The 12103-nt window shown below is 39.4% G+C and overlaps 1 protein-coding gene across 2 annotated transcripts in view; it reads right to left on the bottom strand.

The window, feature by feature from the left end:
* The window catches only part of AGPS (alkylglycerone phosphate synthase), a 142747-nt gene extending 140457 nt beyond the window's left edge, over nt 1-2290 (bottom strand). The window contains exon 1 of one of the 2 annotated variants that reach the window (XM_024561455.3): nt 1897-2290. In XM_024561455.3, the coding sequence (XP_024417223.2) occupies nt 1897-2228 (332 nt within the window). In that variant the 5' untranslated portion in view covers nt 2229-2290. The remainder of the gene's footprint in view (nt 1-1896) is intronic. The other variant, XM_053918801.1, reaches the window with a different exon arrangement.
* Nucleotides 2291-12103: the final 9813 nt, after the last annotated feature.

The raw sequence follows: 12103 nt of genomic DNA, 5'->3' as shown, positions 1-12103 counted from the left end.
TAAGTTTTAAACCTAATGATGGCTAATATAATATCAAGTGAAGCCAGAGGCCAAGATATGATCCTTGATTCCTCCATCCTCCACCATTCAGTAACCAAGTTATGGAAAATTTACCTTCTCTTATTTTTTCCAAATAGGCTGCCTATTCCCAATTGTAGCATTTCTCATCGGGAAAACAGTCTTCTAGTTGGTCTCCGTGTCTTTGGCCTCAATGAAAACTGCATCTACCATTTGTTGAGGGGTTATGTAACCAGCATTGCACTAAGCACTTAATCACTTTATATTTTTCAATTCTCATCGCAACAATGCCAAGCAGAAATTATGGTCCTCATTTTCAACAGATGGGGGAACAGAAAGAAGCTCTGAGAGGTTAAGTGACTTGCCTAAGTCAAGCAGCTGGAATTGTAGTGAAAATTCAAACTCAGGTCTATTTTCCCATGTGCTTAATCTTCTTCAATGCAGTCCCCAATGTGGCCTTTCCTAAAGGTAAATGTAACGTTTTAACTCACATAAAATCCTGCAAATAAGACCAGTCTCTGTAGCCTCATCACCTGTCATTCTCACCGCTTTCTGTCGCACTTTATTACTCCCAGCAGTTCCCTAACTTGTCTCACTGCTTTACTCGTGAACGTACTTTTTCTGCCAAGAACACTTTTCTCCTTTGGCAGGCTGCTTCCAACACAAACTTCAAGATTTACTTAGACCAATCCGTATTCTGAAAAGCCTTTGCCCTAACAGATACACACACCCAAAACTGGGTTAAGTGACCATTTGCTATGGTTACTGGCTAGTTTCTTATCACACTGTATTAGAACTTTATTTTACTAAGGCTATTAGTTCCTTAAGAGTAAACATCGCATTTTTAAATCTCTGTATTCCTAGTACAATAAGTACGTAGGAGAGGAAGGACTCAATGAATGCTGAATTGATGAATTCACGAGAAGCAGTACAGCTTAAAAACTTGCCCCTAAAATTAATCTGATGTGCTTTTGCATTCTAACCCGCCACACAGAATAGCTGCCGGCCTGAAGCAGCCTTGTAAAATCTTTTTAATTTCCTCATCTGTAAAATGGGAGAGAACTGCACCTACCTCATTGTTTGGAGAGAGGAGTAAAAGAAATAGATTTAGCACAATCTCCAGCACATTGACAGCATTAAACGTTAGCAACATTTTTTTCATTCTCAAAGTTCAGCCTCACTGACAAAGCAACATCTCAGAAAACAGCTTCTCTTCTCCTAGGAGCTTCCATTAGAGCTTAAGATTTCTCCAAAAAGTCGGAAGTCAAGATCTCTCACCTTCTGTTTACACAGGAGCTCGGTAGCTACCACCACACCCTGTAATCACAGACTAGTATCTGAAGTTTATTGCTTCTTTCCCACCTCTCGGTTTCATCCCTCAAAGCCGATGGCCCTCCCCCTAAGCAAGAGGAAACCTACTCCACAGAAACCCGCCAGTGCCTCCTTCCACTTCTCCTTTGCAGGAGTTACGAGAGAGAGATCCATCATCTAGTACAAACTTAAATCTCCTCGAAGGATCAAAAGAGAACCCCTTCTATCAGTTCCTAGATCTTGGCCCCCAATGTATTAATTCAAGATAGATAATGAATTCCTGGCATTAAAAAGCCAAGGAAAAGGGTCCCCTGAAAGGCTTCCCCAATAAGAGTGCTTCAGGTCTGTTACTCTCAAACAGTGACCTAAATCCACCATTCCACCCTGCTCCCTTCCCGACAGAGCCCAGGGTCTCGTCCACTCTCCCTTGAAAGAAATGGACGGGTACCTTCGGGGACGGAATGCCTTCCGCCCACCCGTCACCTCCCTTACCACCTCGCGTGTTCCCTCCTGCAGGGCGCGGCCTGGTACCTCCCTGGCGGCTCGCTCCACGGTGCCGCTACTCACCGCTTCTTGGGGATGGTGCCAGACTCCTGCGCGGCGGGAGTGGCCGTGGGCGCCGCCGTGGCAGGAGACGCGGCTCTCCGCGCTTTGCACTCATTGGTACTCAGACCGTCCTGGGGCCGGCCCAGCAGATGGCCCGAGAGAACACGCAGCCTCCGCCCCGCACGGTCCCGGTCCGGGTCCCGATCCCGGTCCGTCGTAGAGCCTGAGCCTGCGTTCGCGCCCGTCTCGCCCGCTGCAGCCGCCGCCTCCGCCATGGCTTCCGCCTTGTGCCGCTGTCTGAGACCGCTGGGCGCGGGTGAAAGGTCACTCCGAGCGGCGCCCGGCGCGACCATTCGCTGCGGCGTATCCCGGCAGCCACCGCGGCGACTGGGCGGCCGGCGCCTCGCGCCTGGAGCATTACATCCTCAGCTCCCGCCCACCCCGCCAGCCCGCCTCTGCTGTCACGCCTCCGACTGAGTGCACCTGCCAAGCAGGTGAGTTTGAATGGCCCGGGTCTGGCCCAGCTCCTACTAAGCTGGACCAGGACCCAAACCACGAATGCCCCTAACTTGACCTAGTACCTCCCTAGGTCGTGTCCGCAGTGTGGCTTGGGCCTCTGGAGAAACCTTGCTGCAAGAGGCTTGGCGGTGCTAGACCTGGTAGAACCAGCTGCATCCTTTACCTGAATAAACTCAGACTGCCTCACCTCTGCCCCCAACCCCTGCAAGTCACTGAAGTAACTCAAAACTGATTCCTTGCCTGAACCATTATAGCTGTCATTTTCTCATTGCCTACTTCGTGCCTCCCACTGTGCTTGAGGCCAGATTTCAAGTAGATAATCCTCATTTTATCTATTTGGTGAAAAAGATGGAAAAACTGAATCACAGAGACACTAACTCGCTCAAGATCAGTCATGTAGTTAAGAAATGCTAAAGCTGAGTTGCAATCTAGACTCTTTCCATTCTTGTCAGGCAGTATTTTAAGGTACCGATAAATTTACCCAACACTGTTCCTGAGACCCCTTGCTTATCTACAAATTGACTTCATTTCTGGAGAATGGTACTTGGTGAAATTAGGAAGATCTCATAGGTCAGTGTTCCATAGTCGTTTCCAGCAATGGATTGGATTGCAGAGCTAACTATCAGAAGTCAAGTTCCTTTTTGCATAATGCGCAATGCAAAGATGTCTTAGACATACATAGAGAAATACTCAGAAATACGTACTTAGAAAGGGAAAGTATTGTCATAAGGATTCCAAGACCAATGAAGTCTCCTCTTTTCTGAATAACCACCTTATTTGTAACACTGGCTCTTGTGAAAAAGTTGAGGAGTTATATGACTAATACAAAAGAACTCATAAGTACTGGAAAAATTCAGGCGATAGGAGGGCTTGATTTGTATGCCAGATCTTCAGATCTTAAGAGATAGTTAAGCATTAAATATCTGGTCTAGCTCTGGAATGGATGAGCCCAACCTCTGTTTAGCTGCTGCTTCTAACATTGTACTCTTTTAGAGGAAGCCATTGGACTGAAGAAAAGGGACAGAAGAAGGAGTAAATTGCTGAGTACTTTAAGGAGAAAGCCTTCTCAAGTTCAAGAGTTCAGCAATTGTAGTCATCAAGGTTCTCACACCCTTTCCAGATGTTACTAGAACAGTGTTAAAACACCATCTCGCATCTTTACTTGCAATCATGTAAAATTAGATTTCTTGCCAATACAGAATCTTTTGTGACAGGTCTGTTGATTTTTGCTTGAGTCCCAGAGAGCTCAATCTAACACCACTGGCATACTTTAAATGTTAGTGAGGTTAACTGATTTCTTCAGTCTTGTCCAAATTGAGGTATGGACAAGCTTCTGCCTATTCTCAGGAGGCAAATTTATAAATTTTGCAGATATCAACAGAATAACAAAAATCCTTTTCTCCTGGGTGATGAAAAGCTTGATGTAAACCAAAATTATGTACCAGTGGAAAAACTACTGATTTGTATTGCAAATATACATAGAGGGATGAAAATATATAGGCAGTAAAAGCATTTGTTTAAGCCTATTAAGTACCTAATTCATTACTTCTGTGCTATGAGATGCAAAAGCATTTAAGCCATTGCCTCACTTTTGTGGTATAATCGGGCTAATTAGGAATTAAAATATATATGTGGGAAAAACCTGTGATGTTACTGGGTGGAATAAGTGTGATGCAACTGACCTGGGTGAAGGGTTTCCTCCCCTTCTTCTTGCAAGAGCAAAGCCGAAGCAGAGTGCCCTGAAATTTATTTCATGCTACTCAAGAGGAACAAATGTTTCATTGAAGCGTGTACCTTTAAGAGGCTTATGATTCCCACAAAAAGCAAAACCTCAGGGAATATCACATTCAGGAGGGCCTCAGCAAACCTGTTCTTTCTGAGTCCTGGAAACACTTGTCCCTGATAACCTGGATCCCAATGAAGAGCTGACCACATGCACAGAAACAAGGAATGAACCAATGGCATGTGGAATTTTAAATGGAGTAAACTTATTTGCATTTATGACATTTCTCTCTTCTAATATGTAGCACAAGAAGTCTAAATAGGATAGATTAACTCCTAAAATATGCACTATTTTTTTTTACTGCACTGATTTTTATTACTTATCTTCAGAGCTGATGAGTGATGTGTCAATAAAGGAATTCTTGAATTTTCACACATTTTATCATAAAATGCAACAGAGAAAAGTGAACCAAATCACAAATTATCACAGATCTAACACCCGTGTAACTTCCATTTAGGTCGAGAAATAGAACAGTGCCAGCACCTCACAAGTTACCTTGTGCTCTCTCAATCACTTAATCTCACTACCTGGGAAAGGTAACCACTGTCCTGAGTTTTATGATATTCATTTTCTTGTTTTTCTGTATGGTTTTAACAATTAAGCATGCATTCCTTATTTGTTTGTTTGCATTTATATAAATGCATTCATAAAGTATGTTCTTTGGTATCTGGTTTCTTTCACCTAACATTATGTTTATGAGATTTATCCATATTGTTACACATAGTTGTAATACATTCATTTTCTTTGCTGTATAGTATTCCATTGAATGTATATACCAGGGTTTATCTATTCTATGATTGATTAATGGACATATATTTCCATTTTATGGATGAAGTTGCTATGAATATTCTTGCATATGTCTCTAGGTATACATATAGATTAAATTTTATTGAGTACCCACTTTAAGAGTGGAACTGCTAGGTCATAGAGTATGCATATGTTTAATAAAGAAAGAAATGAGAAACTGTTTTCTAAAAGGATTGTACAAAACCTACTATCTCAGCAGCATGTGAGAGCTTCCATTACTCTAAAATGTGTTATTGCCAGTCTAGTAGTTTTAGCTATTATACTCGTATACTATTACCTTAATATGGATTTAATTTGCATTTCCCTGATTACAGATGAGATCAAGTGTCTTTTTTGTATGTTTGTTGGTCATTTGTATATCATTATTTGTGAATGTATAATGAAAATAAATCTTCTATATTACCTTCTAGAAATCTATTGTTTTTTCTTTCACATTTATACCTATAGTTTACCTGGAAGTGATTTTTGCTTATGGTGTAGATCAGATTTCTTCTGTTTTTCTCTATATGAATATCCAGTTGTCTCAGCACTACTGTTGAAAACATCTTGTTCTACGTTGTCCCTTTTGTCATAAATCATGTCCATATAGTAGTAGTCTATTTCTGGGCTCTCCGTTCTATTCCATTGGTCTATGTATCTACCTTATGCCAGTAAAACAGTGTTTTAACTATTATATACATATTCTTTTAGGTTTTCTATGTGCAATTATATCATTTGTGAATAACAGTTGATTTCTTTCTTTACAATCCTTGTACTTCTTTTTTCTTCCTTTATAAGCCTGTATAGCACTTTTTCCCTTGCCTTACCCAGCAAACTAGGACTTCCAGTACAGTGTTGAATAGAGGCTACAATGATGGCACCCTTATTTTGTTTCTGATTTCAAAGGAAGTTTCTCAACATTTTAGCATTGTTTTAAGTGGGTTGCTTCTTTTAAAAAAATAAATCTTATAGAACATAAGCACCTCTGTGTTCATTGTAGCATTATTTACAATCACAAAGATATGGAAACAGACCAAGTGTCCATCAGCAGATGAATGGATAAAACAACCATGGAACATTTATACAATGGAATACTACTTGGCTGTAAAAAAGAAGAAAATTTTACCCTTTGCCACAGCATGGATGGACCTGAAGAACATTATGCTAAGTGAAATAAGCCAGTCAGAGAAAGACAAGTATCATAGGATTTCACTCATATGTGGAATCTAATGAACAAACTGAACTAGCAAGCAAAATAGGGACAGAATCATAAATAGCAGGCTGACAGCTCTGGGGGGCAGGGTTTAGGAGGTGAAGGGATTGAGCAAAAATGACAAAGGGCTTGTGGACATAGACAATCATGTGGTGATTACAGGGGGGTTGAGGGGCATAAGGAGGATACATTGTAATTAAAAATACAATAAAAAATGTTTTAAAAAATAAAATAAACCTTATATCAGATTAAGCAACTCACCTTCAAATCTTAGTCTTCTGAGAGTTTTTATCATAAATGGATTTTGAGTTTTATCAGATGATTTTTCCTGCATCTTTTGAGATTGTGATATGTTTTTCTCCTTTATTTTGTTAGTATGATAAGTTACATTTGATTTTCTCTTGTTCAGCCAACCTTGCAATGCTGTCATAAACCCAGCCTAGTGAGGATGTGTTGGCCTTTTTATGTATTAAGAATACGGTGTATTAAATGTCTGTGTAAGAGTCTATGTCTATGTTTATAAGTAAGGTTGCTCTATTATTTTCCTTTTCAAATAGGAACATGCCAGGTTTGCTGGCCTCATGAAACAAGCTAGTGAGGACTCCTTGTTTTCTAGTCTCAGGAATATTTTACGTAAGATTGATTATTATTTGTTCCTTAAGTGTTTGTTAGAAATCACCAAAGAAACAGTCTGAACCTTGAGTTCTTTTATGGAAAGGGTTTTATTTACAAATTAGTTTAACGTTATTCAGATTTTCTACTTGTTTCAGTTTTTGACCATGTTTTTCTAACAAATTGCTTCATTTACATTTCCAAATTTATTGACAAAGTTTTTCATAGTATCTTATATTATCAAGTTAATGTCTATAGGGTCTGTAGTGTGCCCTACTTTTCATTCCTAACATTGGTTATTTTACTCCCTCTCTCTCTCTCATTTTAATCAGTTTGCCAGGCATTAATCAATTTTATAACTTTTTTGAAGAACCACCTTTTGACATAGTTGATCCTATTATATGTATGCTTTCTCTTTTTATTAATTTCTGCTAATATTACTTGTCATTTCCTATGTGCTACCTTTTTTCCCCTAATTTCTTGAAATGAATGCTTAGTTCAGCTGATTTTACAGGCTTTTTTTGTGCGTTTGTTTTCTGATACATGTGTTTATGGCTAGAAATTTCTCTCTAAGCAATTAATTTAATTTGTTCAACTTTTAATAATAGTTATTTTCATTATTTTTTGGTTCCACATAGCTTCCTTTCCTATTTGAAAAGGATAGTAAGTATTCTTTCTCGTTTTGAGGTACAGTGTTGCCCAAACACAAGTTTGACCTAATGGTTGCTTTGTTCAAGTTTTTTATATTCTAACTGGTATTTTGTCTACTTATTTTATCAGTTATGAAGTATGTTAAAATCTCCCACAATTATTATGGATTTACTTATTTTTCCTGTACTGCTAATTTTTCCTCTCTGTACTTTAAAGCTATCTATTATATATTGCAAAATTATTACCATATTTTGCTATGTATAATGCATTCCCATGTATAATGTGTGCCCACATTTTTGGCCCAAACTTTCAGGAAAATAATGTTTCACTTTAATTTTTTAAATCGATTTTTTTACTTATTTATATTTAGAAACAAAACCGATTATCACATTCCAGGGTATTATATTGCACACAGATATTGTTATTGCTTTCTAGAGTTACACTTTTTAACACATAAGCATAAATAAAAGAATTAAAAACATTTGTGTAGATACAGAATTAGTACTACCCATGTGTAATGTGCTTCTTTATCTTTCCCTCAAAAATTTGGGCAAAATTGCACATTATACACAGCAAAATACAGTATATTTTATGTATGTTATATATATTACATAGTTACTAAATATCCCTCTTTGTCTAATAATGACAATTTTTGTCTTTAGCTACACCAGATGTGCGTGTGGGTGTGTATGTCTATCCATCTATCTTGATGGTCCTGGCCTATAACTTTTGCTCTTTCTGTACCTACATATATTAAATGTGTTTCCTATAAACAGCATTTAGGTGTTTTCTTTTAAGCAGTCTGAGCATAAAATCCTAAATCCATTTAGCCCATCAAATTTAATTGACTTACTGATATATCTGGCTAAGAGCACTAGCTTCATTGCCAGACAGACTTGAGTTTGCATATTGGCTCTACCAATGGCCAGGTATATTGTCTTGAGCTTATCACATTAATATCTCTGCACTTGACTCTTTGTCTATAAAATTGGCAAAGTAATGACTACTTCACAGGTGCATTAAAGGTTAATGAGCAAGAATATAGTAAATTCTAAGTGCTACTATGAAAGTAGGAATGAGTCTGATGTAAGGAAGATAGGCTTCATGGAAAAAATAATCCACATTAGTAGGAAAAGAAATAGAGTTAAGTGGGTAATAGGTGACCAAATCATGGGAACATTGAAAACTTAGTGGAGAAGTAAAAACTTGATCTGGCGGAAGCTATTACGAGTTCTTGAACAGGGGTCAGCATGACAAACCTGGAAAGACTATAACAGAACTCCTGGGGTCTATTGCTGTAGGTTCTACTGCCCGCCACTGATAAAAACTGTGACTGACAATGCCAGAGCCTTAGGAAAAGGAAAGGAAATATTTATTCAAAAGTTATACAGGTTAAGAACAATGGTGGAATTCTGCTGTTAAATCTCACTCCCTTTAGAAACAAACAAACAAAAAACCACGGTCCTGCCCTGCTCCTTGCCAAACTAGGCCAGAGGTACCATATCTCAGGAAAAGAAAGAAAAGTCTGTAGTTGAGCTGGGCAGGTTCCTGTCTGTATCCTGACTCCCTCCAGTTGTCCATGCTTGGCCAGCTAGGTTCCTGCTTTTAATCCCAAACTGCATCCTCATGATGGGCCCACCTGGGAATCCTTCTGCATCCTCCCAAACCACGTGTCCAAGACCCCTCACTGCTGCTACATGGTCAAGTGACCTCTCCTTCCCCAGCCACATGGTCAAGAGGGCAATGGCTGCTCCGGGCCTAGGTTTAAATCCCAGCTCAGATCTTTCTCTGTAACCCCATTTCCAATTCCCCCCACACTGGGTTACACCACACTAAGTAGTCTGGTTTCTTGGCTGCCATTGTTAGTGTGGACAAGCGGCTCTTGATCTAGGGCTAACCACCTTCCTGCTCTCAAGCAGGTGCAGCTAGCCACTCCAGGGCTACATTGCATCACAGGTTAGAGTCACACCCATCTCCCTGGCTCCGAGCAGGCACAACCTTTAACATTACTAAAACACTGTCCAAGTCCTTCAGATATGCAAAATAACTCTCAATGGCCCTGCTTCACTTCCCTCATCCCCGAAGCAACAGCTGTTGGGGTGTTCTCCATTTGGGGGGACCTCTAGGTCAGCACCCCATTACAAGACTACTACTTTGGAATTCATTCTCAAGTGGAAGTCAGCCTATTGGGTACATCTGAGAACCTGTAGGCAATTTTAAAAAGAATCTGTACCAGCAAATGATGAAGAACTAAAGAACTCCTACAAAAGAAGTTAATATTTTTGAATGATGGGAAAGCATTTAATTATGGTTAGCTGTCTGCTCAACTAGAGGGCAATGAGTTAGCTCAAGAAGTAAAGATGTTAAATGTGAAGGTGGCAAGAAGTGGTTCCATGTTATGTTGCAGTGCTGTTCTATTTCAGGATGTCACAATTGCACTAACATATATAGGATAAGGAACGATTGACTTAATTAGCCAAATCACTGGGATAAAGTGAAAAGTACTTTATGTTCTCTTAGCTCTGCTACAAACTTACTAAGTGATATAAAGTTCTCTGTTTCTTTATTATTTCATATTTTAGGTAGGAAAAATTTCTGACAGCCTACCTGTCAGATTTACTGCAAAATGATAAATATGCAAGTATTTTAAAATCAAACTCAAAAATCACTTTAAAATAATTATTTTCTTTGGAGTCTGTAAGACCACAATTTAATATTTATCACTTAATATTCTAAAGGAGTAAGCTTTCAAGTAAACTTTTTAAGTTTTAAGTTTTTAAGTAAATTTTTTGGTCTCTAGGATTTCTTTATAACTTTTAAAAAGTTGAGACCCCTGAAGAGCTTTTTTGATTATGTCTACTTACCTACCTGTCTACCTATACTATATTAGAAATTAAAATTGAGAAGTATTTAAGATATTTCATTTATTTTAAAATAATAATGCTAAATGAAGCAATACATATTAACATAAATAACATTTTTATTCAAAATGACTATTTTTCAATTTAAAAAAGAGAAGAATGGAATTTTACAGTTTTGCAAATATCTTTAATGTCTCTCTGGCTTAATAGAAGACAGTTGGATTCTCATATCTGCTTCTGAATTCAATCTGTTGAAATATCACAAGCCATGTAACTACTGGAAAACTCCACTTTACATACTCATGAGAGAATGAGAGTGAAAAACACAAACAACTTCTTAGTCTTATTAAGAAAATAGTTCTGACCTTTCTAACTCTAAAAGGGTTTAAAGGATCCCACAAGTGTTTCCAGACATCTTGAGAACTGCTCCAATGTATTTCTATAGATGTCTGCTAAAACAATTGCTAGGGAAGCTCTAGAAAACTGGATGCTAAAAGTAGTTACTGCTATTGCCACAAAGGAGTAGTATGCAGTGCCACTAAACAACGTTGTCAAAAATATTTAAGGCATATTCTATTTTAATGCACTCTTTCTGAAATACATATATTTAATTTCATATAATCACATTTTGAAAGTGATTTCTAAGTTCTCCTGACTTCTGGTCCAGATGGCAACATAGGTAAACACAGATCGCCTCCTCACGCAACCACATCAAAATTACACCACTCAGAAATGTCAGAAATTGAGTTGAGCCCTGGCCGGCATGGCTCAGTGGATTGAGTGCTAGACTGTGAAGCAAAGGGTCACTGGTTCAATTCCCACTCAGGGCACATGCCTGGGTTGCAGGCCAGATTCCCCAGTAGGGGGCATGTGAGAGGCGACCACACATTGATGTTTCTCTCCCTCTCTTTTTCCCTCCCTTCCCCTCTCTTTAAAAATAAATGAATAAAATCTTAAAAAAAATAAAAAGACATTGATTTGAATGGAAGTCTGACAACTACAAACTTAAAGAAACCACATCTATCCAGAATGGTAGGAGGGGCAGAGACATGGAAGAGATTGGTCCCACATCCATATATCTTGTTGTGAATAAAAATTCATGACGAATGTCTCAGGAGTGAAGAGTCCCAGCCCCACACAAAGCTCCTCAGCACAGGGTTCCAATTCCAGGAAATAAGTCCCCATAATCTCTGGATGTAAAAACCAGCAGGGATTGAGTCAGTGGAAGAAACTTCTGGAGACCCAAGCAGTTCCTCTTAAAGAACCCACACATGGACTTACTCACACTCACTCCCTGTGAGCTCCAGCACTGGGGTAGCAACTTGAAAGGCACCAGTGACATACAGAGAGGAACTGAAGTGTCTGGCATCAAGGCAGGAGCTGGGGAACAGGTTTTTCCCAGCCAGAAAGGCAGGCAGAGGCCATTGTCCCATTTCTGAACTCTCCTCCCTCAGAGCCACAGAGCCAGGAGGGGGAGCCATATCTGAGACTCCATCAACCTAACTAACACTGTTTGCCCCACCCTGGAGATCCCCCTGAGGCTCCATTCCACCCAATTTATAACTGTTAACAGTGGCTTTTCCATACGAATGTCTGGTCTTGGCTCATGCTTTACAACTTCTTAAATCCTTTGAAAATCAACAGCTGGCTTCAGTGAGCTCCCAACCCCTGTACCTCTTGCTAAGTGGTCCCAGGCATATTGCTAGCAGCAGTCAGCCTAGGTTCACAATTTAGCTTTACCAGGGAATCTCCAAGCCCAGCACAAGTAGCTGCCATCTCAGATTGCTTTATGGCTCAGGCAGA

This window comes from Desmodus rotundus, chromosome 2 (assembly GCF_022682495.2).
Source record: "Desmodus rotundus isolate HL8 chromosome 2, HLdesRot8A.1, whole genome shotgun sequence".
In the NCBI taxonomy this organism is placed as follows: Eukaryota; Metazoa; Chordata; class Mammalia; order Chiroptera; family Phyllostomidae; genus Desmodus; species Desmodus rotundus.
This window is presented reverse-complemented; position numbering and strand designations above follow the sequence as displayed.